The sequence below is a fragment of the Copadichromis virginalis genome, linkage group LG7, assembly GCF_057382275.1.
Source record: "Copadichromis virginalis isolate Kocher_CV1m ecotype Utaka linkage group LG7, C_Virginalis_male_GT1.1, whole genome shotgun sequence".
In the NCBI taxonomy this organism is placed as follows: Eukaryota; Metazoa; Chordata; class Actinopteri; order Cichliformes; family Cichlidae; genus Copadichromis; species Copadichromis virginalis.
Window position 1 is genome coordinate 3,836,595 of NC_140624.1, and position 16,196 is coordinate 3,852,790.

The following is a 16,196-nucleotide window of genomic DNA, read 5'->3' on the forward strand; positions in this document are numbered from 1 at the left end:
GTACAGTTTATGTGAAAAGCACGGGAGGACTTTGTTTCCTTTCTGGCACCATGAAATAAAAATATATTGTACAGCATCACCTGGTGGATATGTTTGGACATTGCAGTTTATTGAGTTTTCAAACTTACAGTACATGACAATATGTGAAACAATATATTCAACAATAAAAAAGTAATACATGTGCAATCAGCATGCTGATTTAATAGATTTTTTATAACTTATTCCGTCGCCATGTTTGTGTTTAATAAGTCGGATGTTTGTCCGAATATGTTTTCTTTCTGAATCTAAAGGTGCTCTTTCGATGCAGGTATTATTATAGATAAATAACCTTTAATTTGAATTAACTGTAAGCATAAATGACTCGTGATATTGCTTATTTGTGCCAATAGCTTTGATCCTGTACACACGATGATCCTGTATAAAATGCACACGATCAAAGCAATTATCAAACCGTGTGCTTTCAGAGGGCAACGCTGCAGCTTGATGCTGTGCTTTCTTTTAGTTGGTAATTACATGAGTTTATTATGATGATCTTCATTCACTACCAACATATGCACACATTGTACATTTTGCTTAGAATTTGGTAGTAAGGGTAGGGGTGGGCGATATAAACGATATACGATAGAAACGATATAAATTTGGCCAACGATAGAGATTTTGACTCTATCGCGATAGCGCATGTTGATGATGTCATCAAGCTGCGCCTGTTTTGGTCGAAAGCAGCGGCTAAAACCATTATCATCTGCAAATTATGGCGGGCGACAGTCATAGCAAAGAGATGAAGCACTTTTGAAATATGGGGAAAGCCAAAAACTGCGCTTCCTCCACTTCCGTAACATTGATTCATTAATGTTGAATTCTCTCGCAGCTCCATGTATAGCATCCTGCTATGCGATTGCATTTGTCCCTGACCACCAGAATCCCTCACGTTAACTTTTAATCGAGTGGAAAAAAAGTTGGCGTTCATCCTCCAGCTTCACTGTGCTAATGTTATGCTAACATAGCTGTGTCGCTAGCAATCACGTAGCACAACATTATATACCAGGTAGTCCAACTTCAGTAACCCTACAAACGCCACTGCTGTTTAGTTTTCTGTCTTCATTTATGTTGGAAGTGGTAGCAGAGCTGTACGTTTGAATTAGTTTCAAAAATCTCTCAGTCAGAACATGGTATGAAATGTTTAGGTGTAAACTAGCGAGCTAACTTCCTGCTAACTTCTAACTCCTTTAAATTTAATAAATTCTGTTTTCATGGATGCCTGGATGTTAAACTTAATTGTTACACCCGATAAAGCAGCAACGCTGATGATTTAATTAAAGATGAAAAAATTTAGACCGTTTTTAACTCTTAGTGTTCGTTTGACTTTGGGACCTGAAGCAGACGGAGTTTTGGACCCAGATTACTCCGTGAAGCTCCTCACTACGGCCGTAATGCTCTGACATCCATCAAGCAGTGCAGCTTACCAAAGTTGTACTAAAACATTTTTTAACAGATTTCTGCACGCCCAAATTGGTTTGAGGTCAGTAAGCACAACCAGAATTCATACAATTAAAGGATTTTAAGTGTGCCTTATAGCGAGGAAAATACGTTATACAGAAGAAAAGAATATATCGTGATATATATCGTTACCGCACATGCTTCAAATTATATCGCGATATGAATTTTAGGCCATATCGCCCAACCCTAAGTAAGGGCATCTGTGTGTTTTAAGAATGGAGGCTGGATTTGGCAATGTCAAGATCTGTGACGCGTGAGGCGATCCGGAGCACTAATGCGAGGTTTCAGATATGTAAATTATCTGCAGATCTTTACTGAATAAATTCTTCACTGGGTACTTGGCAATGACTGTAGTAAGAGTACAGGGAAATGAAAAGATCCCCATCAGTACACTGAATCCAGTGTGAATCAAAAGTGTGCAATGCAGGGGGAGCCTGAGATAAAAACCAAAGAACCATATCTTGTGGTCCGTACGTTTGCTAGAAGAAACCTCAGTATCCGTCAGTTTGGTTGAAGCCAAGATATTGGGATATAACTAAAGCAGGTCATCAATATTTTATTGACTCCCTTTGTAATAATTCTTTGTTGTCTGTCTAGGATCCAGCTGCATTATTAACAATATGAGTTACGCAGGCTTTCCTTTGATTCCTTGACATGAATTATGCTCAGGCATAGACTAAATGGCTTGAGGCTAGATTTGAAGAACTGCTTAATCTTAAATCAACAGAATAAGAGTGGCTTATGTCTACGTATGAAACCACTGTAAGAAGCTAAACTCAGCAGTGTGGAACAAAACTAGGTACACTTCGGCACTTGGTCAAGGCATTTAGGATGGAAAAAGTATGTTTTTGGCAGGTCAACATCACAGCTCGAACTGACAACACAAAGCACACCGGATGTCCAAACAGTTTAACAGTGTGAACTTTGACACCTTCTATTTTACACGCACTGTAAACCACTACTACACTGACTATGCAAACACATTACCTTTCACATTACACGTTTCTTTGTCCTGGCTGTGGTGTTCAGTCGCTTCTAGTTTTTCTCGCATTGCTAAACTGATACAACAATAAATAAATCATTTTACTGGTAATCATTTGCTACAGTACATGACATTTAAAAAGTTAAATGTATTCTCTACTGTAACAGAATGTGGACATTAGAGTAACTCATTACTGTATTTTAAAATGCCAAATATCGCTCCATAAGGTCCGGGTTAGTGTGGAAAAACAAATACTGAAGAAAACACACAAGTACATCACTCCATCTCACATATACTTACGTCAGTAATTAACATTCATCAAGACTAGAACAGTTTCTTAACACATTTTGTCAGAGTTACATTCAGAATTGCTTAACAGTCAACATCCTGTCTTCATCATACAAGTAGCAACCATATTGATATTGTCAGTGGTGCCAGCTAAACCGGGTCTTTAGCCCGGTCTAATTTCTTCCTCTGTGAGTCTCGGTCCCGCTGTGCATCTGTCTGTGGTCATGAGAGCGTCTTTGTCTCCCTCTGGTGCTCAGGAGTTGCACTCAGCGGGGCACCAATGTCCCCGCAGTGAAACTTAACGCATCTTGTAGTCATGTGATATGGCTGCTTCACACAGCTGCCCTTTGAAATCCAGCTCAAAGGTGAAGTCTAAGTCACGCTGCAAGTGAGCAGAGAGACAGAAATAAAAAAGATGGTGTTCAGTGATACTTCAGACAACAACTGATCAAATACACAGCAGAAAGAAAGAAAATAACAAGTAAGACAAGAGATGAGATCTCCTTTTTGACCAGAGTGCAGAACATGGTATTACGAAAGCAGAGTGTTTGTGAAGAGAAAGCAGGCGCCGCTTCTCCATCCCGTAGGGGAGGAGAGGACACTGACAAGGTCAACAATAGAATCTGTTGTTGTTTGTTGAAGTCACTGCAGGGCTGCTGCCTGCATGACAGGAAGACAAAACTGAAGAGGAAACAGCCTGCTGTGGGCAGGGAATGACTCATTTACACATCTATCTATCTATCTATCTATCTATCTATCTATCCATCCATCCATCCATCCATCCATCCCTCCTAATTTCAAAATATATCCATACCAGTACTTACAACATTTTTCTCATTGGGCTTCATAGCAATTGAGCCAACGATCTCTTCTCCTCTTCGGACTGTTAAATAGTCCTCCAGGTAAAATACTGTCTGCTTCCAGTGGGTGTATGAAGCATCTGGAGCTGCAACACACACAGAGAAACACTATGTCACTAATGACTTTCGTAATGATAAACAAATCATTGATCACTTATAGGAACTGTTGACTAGTTGGCAGTTTGGAAAAAGACCTTTTAGTTGGTGTTTATTGCCACATGTCTGGATTAAAGTCTTGTTACTATTTACTGACTTTAATGAACAGCTGCAGATATCTCAGGTGTTTAATTTGTGCAATACACCAACTAAATAACCCAGACTGAAGACAACAATCAGTCATCCCAATGCAGCTGTGCACATAGTTATCCCTTTTACAATGTTTCCAAAGATCTGAATACTATGCAAGCATACAAGAAATTAATCATGAGACTTTTTACCGATACACAGCTGCCTAAGTACCTGATGTGAATTTAACTAAGTGCAAAAAAGGCATGTGTCTTCACCTGAGATCCAGAATACAGCTCTGAAGTAAAATGCAGATAACAAATTTCTTGCCTCTCAACTAAAACTTTTGTCAGACTTCTTCCATTACCATTTCACTTTGTGTCTTTGTAGTCTTTCTTTATCTGCACTCATATAGTTTGCATGAATGTAAAACCTGAAATCCCAGTCCCAAAACCAATGTGAGCATTGGCCAGGATTCTGACCATTGCTGTCAATACCACTTAAAATAAATTAGACTTTTTGTTGTTTTTGTGTGGCAGCTTGGTGGATCTGTGCTTTGTGAGTCCATAGATAAAAGGGCCTGCCAATCAGCATACTGCTACGCAGGCCAGGGTCTTTTTTTTAGGGCATAGTTCAATAAAGGCACTGAGAAACTAATTCCGTTTCATCTAATTCTGCAACTGCAGTAGATGAAATGGTATTTTTGTACTGACCTAACCTTTTCCTCCTCACCTGACAGTCTGTGTGTGTGTCTGATACACTGTCCTTCACGGCCGCGTGAAAGACTGATGGCCCATTTTAGCCTTTTGTGTGTAATTTTTAATCTGTCTAACCTTTTCAGGAGGAAAGACCCAAGTTTTGACACTGGAAACTTTGCTTGGCAGACACACTTACAGAAAATCAACAGACGGGACTGTGCTTTGGCAGAAAAAGCCAATGTTAGGAAACAATACATCTCTTTGAGTATAAGTCACAAGGTCTTGATGATGGTGTACTTGACAAATTAAAGGTGACCTGTGCTTACACACATTTTTTTTAACCAAAAGAGCCAAAAGATATATTTATTAATCCAACAATTAAGACAGTTTATTCCTCTTTACATTTCAGTTCAATGTTCTCCTTCACCAACAGAGGTCAGTCACACACAGGTTTTAAAATTGCAGTTATTCTCTTAGAATGCCACAATCTCAAATCTTTGGATTGGCCTAATTTCACACAAATTGGGGCCTCCAAACATGCAAGGTGAGAAAGCACTGGTCTGCCATCTATGAAAAGAAGTGAGCACAATGAGGAACACAAAACCTGACAGGAAGTGTGGTTTTTTGCCTTTCCCACTGGGCAAAGTATACAGCTCTGATTCTCATTGGACTGTGATGAAACACAGGGCTTCAGAAACAGGACACTCTTTAACCTGGGGTCTTCTGAATCTATCACTCCTAATTTAGACTGCAGAAAGTGACTTGTGTTATTTGTATGTCCTACTATGAAAGGGATTGGGTTTTTTAAACATAAAGGCAGGTTTTCCCTGATGTGATTCCATTCTTCTTGCAACTGTAGCCACATAATACCAGTAGAAATCCATGGTCTTCTTATCAGGGTTTATTGTTAGTTTCCACACTCAAGACAAAAGGAGACCGGGCCTTTTGAGGTTGTTGCTCCAAAGAAAGTTCAGAATTCTCTCAATGGAATAAAAGAGACTAGTTTTAGAAAATAGTTTTAGATCTGTTTATGTAGATTTGTCTTTATTTAATTTGTTTTTTTGTTTTTTTTAAGAAAAAACGGTGCAGATAACTGGATGTTTCTATCTGGTTATCTCCAAATAATGTCTGTGCTCTATTAATTGCTGATTAGTCTCTAATTATGTGTCATGTCCAAAGATGGGCAGTAACGCGTTACATGTAACCCGTTACTGTAATCTGATTACTTTTTTCAGGTAACGAGTAAAGTAAGGGATTACTATTGCAAAAAGGGTAATTAGATTACCGTTACTTTCCCGTAGGAACGCTGCGTTACTGCGTTACTAAAACCGTGATTTTTTTTGCGAGAATGTCTCATGACAGTGACGTAAGCGAGTGCGACGTTCGTGACAACAGCTGTGTGCAGATCAACAATGGATCATATATGGAGTGCAGAGAGAGTGTGAGCGTGCAGCGTTTAAAGCGTGGAAGTACTGACCTTACTTTGAGTTTGATTCCATAAAAAGTGACAAAAACATTAGTGTCCGCTGTGCGTGGGAAGAAAACTTCTTTTTACAGCGAAAAAACCCCTAAACTTCCAAACAAGCACCGAGTAGCTACGACGTAATGGGAAACTCACAGAGAAACTCGCGGATTCTTCCACTGACCGCGGCACACCTGCACCAGGTTAAACCTCCGCCTACCCAACTCCTGCTTTACAGGTGAAAATAGAGCAACAGGACCGCTGAGTCTTTGACTTTATTTATTTTCTGCTGTGTTTTACTTGCATCTATTTGAAAGACTGAGTGTAAACACAAAAAATATATTTTATTTTATGTGCTGGAATGTGCAGAAAATAGGTTTAAATATTAAACAAATTTCTTCCAGTCAGAGAATGGTGCATATAATTACATTTTTGCTTGATGCATAAAGTTAAAAGATTAAAACTAATAAAACAAGTTTTAAAAAGAGACTTTTCCATCTGATTACATTTTGTATGATGGATTATGCAGAAAAAGTAGAATTGGGCTGAAAGATCTATCACTTTATTACCTATTCAGGTTGTAAATCGTGTTTTTAAAAAGTAACTAAGTAACTAAGTAATTAATTACTTTTGAAAATAAGTAATCAGTAAAGTAACGGGATTACTTTTTGGGGGAAGTAATCAGTAATTAGTTACTGATTACTTTTTTCAAGTAACTTGACCAACACTGGTCATGTCTATCAAAGGTGCAACACGTTTTTCACAGGACTCTATGCAGTCTGTTTCCACACTAATTAAGAAGGTAAAGTAGCAACCAGGTGCTGGTAATCACCTTTAGATGATCAGAAGTTTCTGATATGTAATAATTATGTGTGTGTGTTTTATCACAGTGCCCAGGAGGAAAGACAAAAGCAATGAATCCTGGTAGAGTTATAAGGCCCTTTCAATAATAAAAAAAAGCAGATAAATAAATAAAATGAAGACATCTTTCATTCTACAGTGAGGAAGATTATTCACAAGTGGAAAACATTCAGGACAGCTGCAAATCTTCCCAGGAGTGGACACCAAGGCAAACTCACCTCGAGGTCAGACTGTGCAATGCTCAGAGAAATTGCAAAGAAAAACAACACTACATCTCTCGCTCTACAGACCTCAGATTCAGAGGGCCAGGAGTCAGACTGCTAGTGGCTGTAAGGCTATTTTTCTCAAATTTTTATGTCTTGATGATGACCAGAAAGTTTAATTGTCACATTAATAGATATAATGCAGCTCGATTACTGAAGCTGTGCATAAACTGGCAAACAAACAGATAGATGAAGAGGCCTTGTACAGAATATGAAGTAAGCAGAAGTGCTGGGTATCTTACCTGTGGAAAAACCTGTCTTCTTGTGACACTTAGTAAATTCAATGTTAAAGTAAGTGACCAGTGCGTGGATGTAGTCATTCCTCTGGATCTGCAGGCAAAAAGATGATGTGAAGGACAGGTCCTCAGGTTTTACTGTGTAGATGTCCACTTCCTGTAAAAGTAAAAAAAAATTTTTTTTACATAAACAAATGACAAGTTTCTTATGTGAGTCATTACATTAAGTTCTCCCTTTCACTGTGATTCAAAGAAAATTCTCAGAAGTGTGCTTTTAGAAATGTATATGAATTCTTTAATAGAGCGCTTTGCTCTTACCTTCACCGGACCTTTTATTTATTCACACAACAAGAAATTAAACCTACCAGTTTTAAAAGGCTGTAAAAAATAAATCTGCAATACAGCGAGGAGAAAAACGACCAACATTAAGATGGAGCCTACAGGAAAGCTTCCACTTGGGTGGCTGTAGCTCAGGAGGTAGCGCAGGTCACCTACTGATCAGAAGGTCGGTGGTTCAATCCCTGGCTCCTACAGTCTGCTTGTCAAATATCCTTGGGCAAGATACTAACCCCAACTTGCTCTCCGATGCATCCATATGAATGTGTGAGATTGGGTGAATGAGGCATGTTGTATAGAGCGCTTTGAGTGCTCCGTGAGAGTAGAAAAGCGCTATATAAGAATCAGTCCATTTACCTCCACAAGTAGAAGCCAGTAACCGCTGTGTAGGATAGACAAGAAGAAGGAGCTGTGCCCATACTTGTCATGATCCAAGTGTTGGGGAGCATGTCATGCAAGGCTCTACAACCCAAGTCTATAAATGTCCCCTGATTCCAATCAATTTTACAAGGTCTCCCATATCATCCCAGTGAGTCATGCTAAGTGTGGAGCACGTTCCTCCTGATTCTGATTTACTGTCAACATAAAGAATTATCTATGATTACTGCACAACATAGCAAAGCTTACCTGAAACCTGCTACCACAGCATAAACATGAAGGCATTTCACGTGGCATCAGTGCTAATAGATATTCACTGATGGCTTTGGTGCCAGATGCCACATTTGCTGCAGAGGAATGAGCCTTATGTTTGGTGACAATAAAACACTGCAACAATAATATCAGATTTCCCCGGCTGCCTTTAAAAAATAATTAATCCCATAAACACATTTACGAGATGTTTACTCTGGTCATGCAGTATAAACTTCTCAAAGTCACATTTCAAAGTTTAAGACAGCAATATACTGCATTGCAATGTTTATCCTCTAGCAATTACTCCTAAGGCAAAATAAACATTTTAAGAGCACCATCATACAGGTTGTTTTCTTCACGATCATACTTGCTAATGATGCTCCCCGAGTATCGTTACAGTAGTTTTCAGTCAAGGTTTAATAACACGGGGTCCTGTACGTGCTACTCCTCGGTTATACAACTTTAATGAGGTCAATCAGTAATTCATTTAAAGTCAACACAGTGACGTTGAATGGATTTGCATGTCTTTAAAAGGCCTTACACCATTAATACCACTCTTTTCAGTGTGGTATCAATGGTGTAAGGCCTTGATATAAAAACAATCCCAGAGGCAAAACAACCCTATTCCCATCAGCCTCACACACTTTTTATCTCAAGGGCTGTCTGCCTAAGTCAGCTTATACAGAGGGGGAAAACTGAAACTAAAAAACTAAGCTGCAGTGATTTAAGTTACTGGAACTACTCATATGAACAACTAGTTTGCACAAGAAATATTGAACAGACCTTTGCTTTGATTAAAAAGACTAACATGCTTATAAACGCATGGCACAACACAGAAGAGCCACGTCAGCAGGACAAGACTCGGTTGTTCACCTGCATCTAAAGGACAAAGGTCACTCCTTCGAGGATGCCAATGTTCACATTTTGGACAGAGAAGACAGATCCATCCATTCAAGAAAGAGGAGTGAAAGAAGCCATCCATGTCCATCTTTGAACAGAGGCGGTGGCTTACGACACCAACTGTCTGCCATCTGGAATCCAGTTTTGAGATCCCTTCAGACACCATAAGGCCCAATCACATCCTGGGCCATTTGACCTCAGGAAGTCACATGATAGGGTGGCGCTAGGCTTCACCCAAAACCTTGGCTGATTGTGACCCACACCTGTTTTCACACCTTGGCTCATGTGATTAGGTAGAGCAGCGGTCCCCAACCTTATTTGCGCCACGGACCAGTTTATTCCCGACAATATTTTCACAGACCGGCCTTTAAGGTGTCGCGGAAAAATACAACAAAATAAAACTAGTACCGGTATGATAACAAAATAACGCTGAAAACCGATAAAAACCCTGAAAAGCATACATTTCACACCTGAGCCTCAACTCTTGCGGCCCGGTACCAAACAACTCACGGACCGGTAGAGGATCATTAAGGGGTCCATGACTCTCTTGGGGGGACACTTCCATAGGGCTTAAATCTGGGACTCTACACCAATTGCTCTTAGAACTGAAGAAGCTTCTCGGATGAGAGTTGAAACATCTTCAAGGAAACTTAAAGAAATCCAGATGCTTTTCTTTCTAAGCTATTTAGACTAGGATGAGCTGGATGACTGAGAACCTTCACAGAAAAGAAATCTCACTCTTTTTATTTTAAGTGAGTCACTCTTTTTGCTACTTGCAGTTGTCATCTTTCACTGCTCTCTGAGCTCAGCTTATTTTAACAATACTGGAGACTGCACTCTTGTAGTGGGTGCACTGCAATGCTCTATAATACATCGTCAGTTTGACTGGAAGCAGAAATTGTGCTGATAGTGCTGAAAATCATAGCATTTAGATTTCAAAACACCGTGATACGTTATAATTCTGTGATACTCGCCATAGTCATATAGTTGCTATGGGACCATAGCAGCTTTGACTCTAGACAGTTCTCCGATCACAGTATATGCTATATGGGCAAAAGTACTGGCCCACCTACATGTTACACCTTGGCAATGGAAACCATGGAACGATGCTCCTAGCACAGTTTTTGTGCTGATGTTAATGCCTGAGGAGGTCTGTGGCTCTTTAGTTAACATGTGCCTCAGCGCTCATCGATCTCTGCAAATTTTCTTTGTGGCTGAGTTGCTGTGGTTCCTAAATGCTTCCTTTTGTCAATAATTTCACAAACTAAAATTGTTGCAACAATTGCATCCTATTACAGTAACACATTCAAATGGACTACTTGCACTAACACTTCCGCGTTCTATGTAGTCCTGCTCCAGTGCTTCCGGTGCGGTTAAACCATGGCGACGTTCTACACTCGCTGCCTACAAGAGCTCCCAAAATTGAACATCACCGATGTTCATCGGATTTGCAGAGTGACGACTACCCCCGCCAGCAAATTAGATAAAGGATTTAAGTTATATGCTGCATCATATATACACAACTACGAAGGTAAGAAAACGTAAATTAACCGACAAAGAAACGCTAGCTAACGTCAAATGCAAACACTACGTTACTCCGCTATGTCCTTCATTTGATGTCAGTTCTCTACATTACATGTTTTCTTAAACGGTGTTTTATGTCGTCCTAAACTATAGTTGAGGTTTTCTTAACTAATGTCACTTTTGTAGTTAGACACTGTTATAATGGCGTTAGGTAGTTGGCTAACTATGGAGGTAGTTAACTACCTAATGCTACTCTTGCTAAGTGTAAAATATATATGTTTAAGACATGCTGAAATGAGTAATACAGAAATAATGCTAATGGTACTTGTATCTTTATTCAGTGTCCAATAAAGACAGGTTGTCAGGGGAGGTCGGTGTGAGAGCCCTGTGCTACAGGTCGATGAGGAAGAGTGAGGCACCACACAGACTAAGTGTAGGCAGGAAGCTGTGTAAAGTTGTTAATCCCCGTTCAGTGGGGTTCAGTTCATTTAAGCATTAGTTAAGTTCATTCCTAAAGGCCCATCAACTTGAATGTTTTCCTTGTCTCCCTGCTTTATCACTCCTAATTTGACTAGTCAGATAGTTAAATCAACGTGTGTTTGGGTGATCAGAAACATTTGACAACAAGTTAATACTGCAAATATACACAATCTAAGTTATTACAGTTATCAAGCATGGTTAAGTTGTTTTAATAGGGAGAGAAGGAAACACTAAGCATTCAGGAGGGTACGTAACCATAACACTGAACTATGTTCCTGTTCGGCTCTTCCATGAAGATGTTACATTTTTAATTTTCGTTCTTTCTTCTTAGATTAAGCTTCTGGATTCATCGCCGGTGATACTGACACATAGCCAGTGCTCCTGTGTGGCAGGCGCTGTTATGTGCAATCACACAGTGGCACTGCTCTTCCAAACAGCACACTACTCACAACTCAGAGTGCCGGTTGTCCCCCCTGTGCATAGCTGCACGGAATCTGAACAGCAATGGCACAAGCCACGGACAGTGGTAATTTAAATGAGGTTAAAGTTTTTGAATTAGTCCATGTTTACATATGAACAGCAACACCATCCATAGTAAATGTGTCTTCTGTTAGGGTGTGAAGCCAGGACCCATCAACTCCATGATCTTCACTAAGCCAGTACCAAATAGGATGGCCCAGACTGGAGTACGGTAATTAGATTTGTAAAATTTGGTTTCACGTGTTACAAATGTATGTTGCTATTTTTTTCATACATACATGTGTCAGAATAGGTATTAATTTACATACAACATTACACTTTCTGAAGACGGCTAACTCAGTCATGTACATATACATCCCAGTCTCTAACTTATGCACCACTGTTTTACACCTTTTGGTTTTTAGTTTAGTTGTTGTTCAGTATAACAACCTTCTTCCTTACATTATTGTCATTGATGTTTTCTTTAGGAGTGGCTTCTACAGAGGCATGGTGGGTCCGTTACCAGATCCCTGCTTGTTCAGAATAACGGAGGCATATGCAAAATTTAATATTGAGGACAGGCCACTTGTGACCACAATGAACATGAGACCTGACAAGCCCCTTGTGGAAAGTGCCTTTGGGCTGGTGCAGGAGGGCAGTGTTCTGTCATATCAGCAGCCGGTTTTGACAACCCGGTACATCACACTACACCGCGATGCACCACCAACACCGCACTTGCCTCTGGAGGGGTATGACATCTTGCCATCAGATTGTGTGTTTGTGTGCTCAGAAGAAGAGCTTCTGCATCTGAAAAGCTTGTCTGTAACTCTGGAAATGGCTCACAAAATAGAGGAAGCTACACGTGAGCAAAGCTCTTCGTCTGAGTGGCATCAGCTCCAAAGGCCCAGAGTGACTGCCTCTAGGTTTCGGGAGGTGTGTCACGTCAGAGGCCAGAGCTCGGCCGAGTCACTAGCAGAGCGTATATTGAAGGGAACAAGGCAGACAGCAGACATGAGGAGAGGAACTGAGATGGAGCCTGCAATAGCAGCAGAGTATAGTAGGCTAATGAATGTTAACTACTCACCCTGTGGTCTGGTCATTCACCCCATTGCCCCCTGGCTTGCTGCATCTCCTGATGGTGTTGTTTTTGACCCCAATGAATACCCCCAGTTTGGCTTTGTCGAATTCAAATGTCCCAATGTACAAAACTTTATTGACTGCAAATATGTGCAGATGGAATGTGGTACCCCTAAACTAAAAAAGAGCCACGCATATTACTGGCAAGTGCAAGGACAACTGCTCATCAGTGGGATGCAGTGGTGTGACTTTGTTGTGTGGGCACAAGAGGACTACCTAGTGCAAAGAATATACATGGATACAGATGTGCACAATGCAATCAGAGAAAAGGCAGACTATTTCTTTTTTTACATATATATGCCAAGATACCTGTGTTTGAAAAAATGAACAGTGAAAACATAGCAAAAAGAAAAACAGATCCTTCAGGCTGGCTGGAACAAAATAACTGATGTTTTATTTTCAATATATTTCATGAATTCTTTTGTTGTTACATGTTACTTTTATGTGACATCAATAAACTGTTATTTAAGCAATGGCATCAATTTAATTTTTAAAAACACACATTAAAACATTGAATTTGTGCAGAACTTATTTACATGGTAAGTATTTAAAACTCCATGCCTAGCATACTGATATACATTTAGACAATAACACAACTGAACTGTAGAAAATGACAAATGGTATTTTTGATGTTACAAAAGTTCAATGTCACTTATGGTTTTAAAACGATTTAGTGATTTACTTTATAATTTTGATAAATAGTTTTGTTGAATCTGAATAGTAATATAGTAGTATAATTAAACAGTATTATTAACATTAAACATTTGCAATGAATTTGAATTATCAATAACTGAAACTCAACTATCAGCACTCAAGTACCAGTTCTGTAATCAAGTATTGTCAGCTGAGAAGGAAGAAATTCAACTGTAGTGGCCTCAGCTGCAGGTCATTTTCCATAAGTTACTGGCACTGGTGTCTTGGGAAAAATCCATCTTGTCTCACTTAACCCATTTTTTAACTAATGCTGTGTTCTGGTAATTTGACAGCATACATGCCACTGCAAACAGTTGGTTGATATTATAAACATGTGACATGGTAATGATGCTATCAAAAAGTTTGTTCTGTTTGATCCTCCTAATGACTCGCTCCACATGTACCCTGAGTCTGGCTATGGCCTGCGTCTCCTTAACCTGGTATGCTGGCATCTGCTTCTGCTTAGATAGAAAAGGTGGGCAGTACACTTTGCATTTACAACAATCGGTGATTAGGAAGCCCTTATCTACCATCACTGCCATGTCTTCAGTCAACTTCTCAGCAATGCCTGATTGTTTGAATAGTTCCTTGTCACTAACCGAACCAGCATACAGATTAGAGATGAATGTCACTGGACCATGTGGAGCTATGCCAACCAGGGCTTTCATCGTACAGTGGGATTTGTACGAAGAGTACATTTCACTTTGGAGAAGTGGTGAGGATGGTGTCTGACACCTCAGCTCTGTACAGTCAAGGATCATCTGGGTGTCTGAGAAATCTTTGAATTCCTCAGGGAGGTAAGCTTGCACTTCTTCACGTGTAAGCCAGATGCACTGAGACCCCAGTGCAGTGGCAAGAAAATTTGTCCATGTTGCAATAATGCGGCTCACTGTGGACTGGTGTATGTTAAATCGGTGTGCCAGGTCCCTCTCCTTCAAACCAACTGACAGGAAAACCAGGAAAAGAAAAAACTCATCAATTGGCTGTAGCAGCTGCCTCTGGAAGGTGAAAACAAAAGGGAAAATGTTACTCCTTAAGCTATGAACTAGTAAAATTATTCTTTTCTTGGCTAAATGTTTTGTAATGGTTAGGCATACCATACTGTACCATGGGTTAAACAATGAGGTGCTGTAGTGCACAGGTGTATGTATGTAAAGGATACTGAGTCTAGCATACATACACCTGTGTATGTATGCTACTGTACATAAAGTAATGTTATTGTACATAAATACAATAACATTACACCTCTAGTTCTAACTACCAACAAACCCATAACCTACTGTTGATGTGCGTGCAGGTGTCAACACTTCTTCGTTCCGATTGGCAGCTGACTTGGCTCTTGAAACCCGGATCATTTTATAGATGCAAGGCTCAATCAAAACCCAGAATGCCATCAAATGATCATAGCTTGGAAATCTATTCACGAGAGAGCCATACATGTGTCAATCATTAATTAACATCCAACATTGGCATAAAATAATGTAAACTGTGACAAATATGCTAATGGAATGCTGTATAAAATAGTCTGATTAAGAGTATTTGGTGTTGTATTTTACCTGTAGCATTAGGATATCGTTTAAATACTAAAGCATCTACATAAAACATACAATCAGCAGAGAAAAAGTAAATATCTATTTTGTTTTCATTAAGACTGGAAAAACTTTCGAAATTTAACTGATGGTGACCTTGGTATATTTTAAACAGTTAGCTTGAATAGAACTTAGGTGTACCTGGTATAGAATCGGATGTCAGTGTCGGAGCCAGCAAAACGCTGTAACCCAAATTCTCGCTGGACACATAACTCCTGTATTTCCTTCCTCAGAGTCTCCACGTCTTCGGACAGGTCTTCTGCAGCTGATGCTGATATGTCCAATGCAGACGGCTCAGGGACTGAGCAGTAGTCATGATCTCTTGTAAGACTGTGCTCTTCTTGATCGTCAGGAGGAACTAGTTCAGGGCGTCGCTCCGTTCTCTCCCAAACACTACGCCGCGGTGGTTCAACTTTATAGCCATTCCACTCAAAAAGTGTTGGTACAGCACCTTTAATAAGCCTCCTTCGACCATCGAGGGTTGTTGGCTCTATGAGTTGATCACTGGCAAAGTGTCTGCAGCAGACCCTGGTGTGAGAGGTAATCGTGAAATGATCCCGGCGTATATTTACCAGCCATTGTCTTCTCAAGTCGGAATGGGTCGGAAAGGCATGAAAACTTAGTATGCCGTTAAATTTGGCTGAAGCTGAACAAAGTGGGACACAGCAATGCTCGGAGTATTTCTTCTCCTGTTTTTGAAAATGTTCTGTTTTAAATACTTTCCTTTTTATACTCATTCTGAAGCGACATTAGCATAGCTACCGATAGATAAGCAAACGTACCGGAAACGCACAAGCGGTACTATTTGGAAACGGAAATACGTCACATGCCCTAGTGCAAGTAGTCTATTCACCGACCTCTTCAGAGCAATTATTTCTTTCACAAATGTCTGTAAGGGCAAATGGGATGCCTGCGTGGTAATAGGACTGAAAACAGCTGAACTCAAAGCGGTGAGGAAAGACTTGTAAGGTGACAAAAGTATGAGCTAAAAGGGGAACATGAAAGAGGCAACACTGAAATGAAGGTATAACCGCACAACAATATTCCACCGGGACAAAGGTGAGACAGGGCAGAGC

At 40.0% G+C, this 16,196-nt stretch overlaps 3 protein-coding genes across 4 annotated transcripts in view; 1 reads left to right on the top strand and 2 right to left on the bottom strand.

Moving 5' to 3' along the window:
• Window positions 1-84: 84 nt before the first annotated feature.
• Window positions 85-16,196, bottom strand: part of LOC146704227 (protein arginine N-methyltransferase 8-B) — a 42,464-nt gene continuing 26,352 nt past the window's right edge. The window contains exons 8-10 of the mRNA XM_085461243.1: window positions 7,379-7,529; window positions 3,592-3,713; window positions 85-3,149 (exon numbers count right to left, since the gene is read on the bottom strand). Of these exons, the coding sequence (XP_085317369.1) occupies window positions 3,066-3,149; window positions 3,592-3,713; window positions 7,379-7,529 (357 nt within the window). The 3' untranslated portion in view covers window positions 85-3,065. The remainder of the gene's footprint in view (window positions 3,150-3,591; window positions 3,714-7,378; window positions 7,530-16,196) is intronic.
• LOC146704228 (uncharacterized) lies at window positions 10,549-13,312 on the top strand. 2 transcript variants are annotated; one of them, XM_085461237.1, is made up of 5 exons: window positions 10,549-10,769; window positions 11,104-11,195; window positions 11,574-11,768; window positions 11,857-11,933; window positions 12,190-13,312. In XM_085461237.1, exons 1-5 carry the CDS (start codon window positions 10,619-10,621, stop codon window positions 13,163-13,165), a joined length of 1,491 nt encoding a protein of 496 aa, XP_085317363.1. In that variant the 5' UTR covers window positions 10,549-10,618; the 3' UTR covers window positions 13,166-13,312. The 2 variants fall into 2 exon arrangements, with proteins under 2 accessions (XP_085317363.1, XP_085317364.1); XM_085461238.1 differs by lacking the exon at window positions 11,104-11,195 and having other exon boundaries at window positions 10,675-10,769.
• On the bottom strand, window positions 13,211-15,964 carry LOC146704229 (uncharacterized). The gene is made up of 3 exons (XM_085461239.1): window positions 15,262-15,964; window positions 14,812-14,947; window positions 13,211-14,529 (listed from the first exon to the last, which is right to left on the bottom strand). The coding sequence occupies exons 1-3, from the start codon at window positions 15,855-15,857 to the stop codon at window positions 13,777-13,779; spliced, it is 1,485 nt and encodes a 494-aa protein (XP_085317365.1). The 5' UTR covers window positions 15,858-15,964; the 3' UTR covers window positions 13,211-13,776.

Bases quoted from the DNA above. Each gene is read 5' to 3' on its own strand.
- LOC146704228 (XM_085461237.1), top strand. From the start codon at position 10,619: ATGGCGACGTTCTACACTCGCTGCCTACAAGAGCTCCCAAAATTGAAC. The intron at 10,770-11,103 runs GTAAGAAAACGT...ATCTTTATTCAG, and splicing joins ATATATACACAACTACGAAG to TGTCCAATAAAGACAGGTTG. The intron at 11,769-11,856 runs GTAATTTAAATG...GTCTTCTGTTAG, and splicing joins GGCACAAGCCACGGACAGTG to GGTGTGAAGCCAGGACCCAT.
- LOC146704229 (XM_085461239.1), bottom strand. From the start codon at position 15,857: ATGAGTATAAAAAGGAAAGTATTTAAAACAGAACATTTTCAAAAACAG. The intron at 14,948-15,261 runs GTACACCTAAGT...TCTCGTGAATAG, and splicing joins GACATCCGATTCTATACCAG to ATTTCCAAGCTATGATCATT. The intron at 14,530-14,811 runs GTAGGTTATGGG...TTCACCTTCCAG, and splicing joins CACCTGCACGCACATCAACA to AGGCAGCTGCTACAGCCAAT.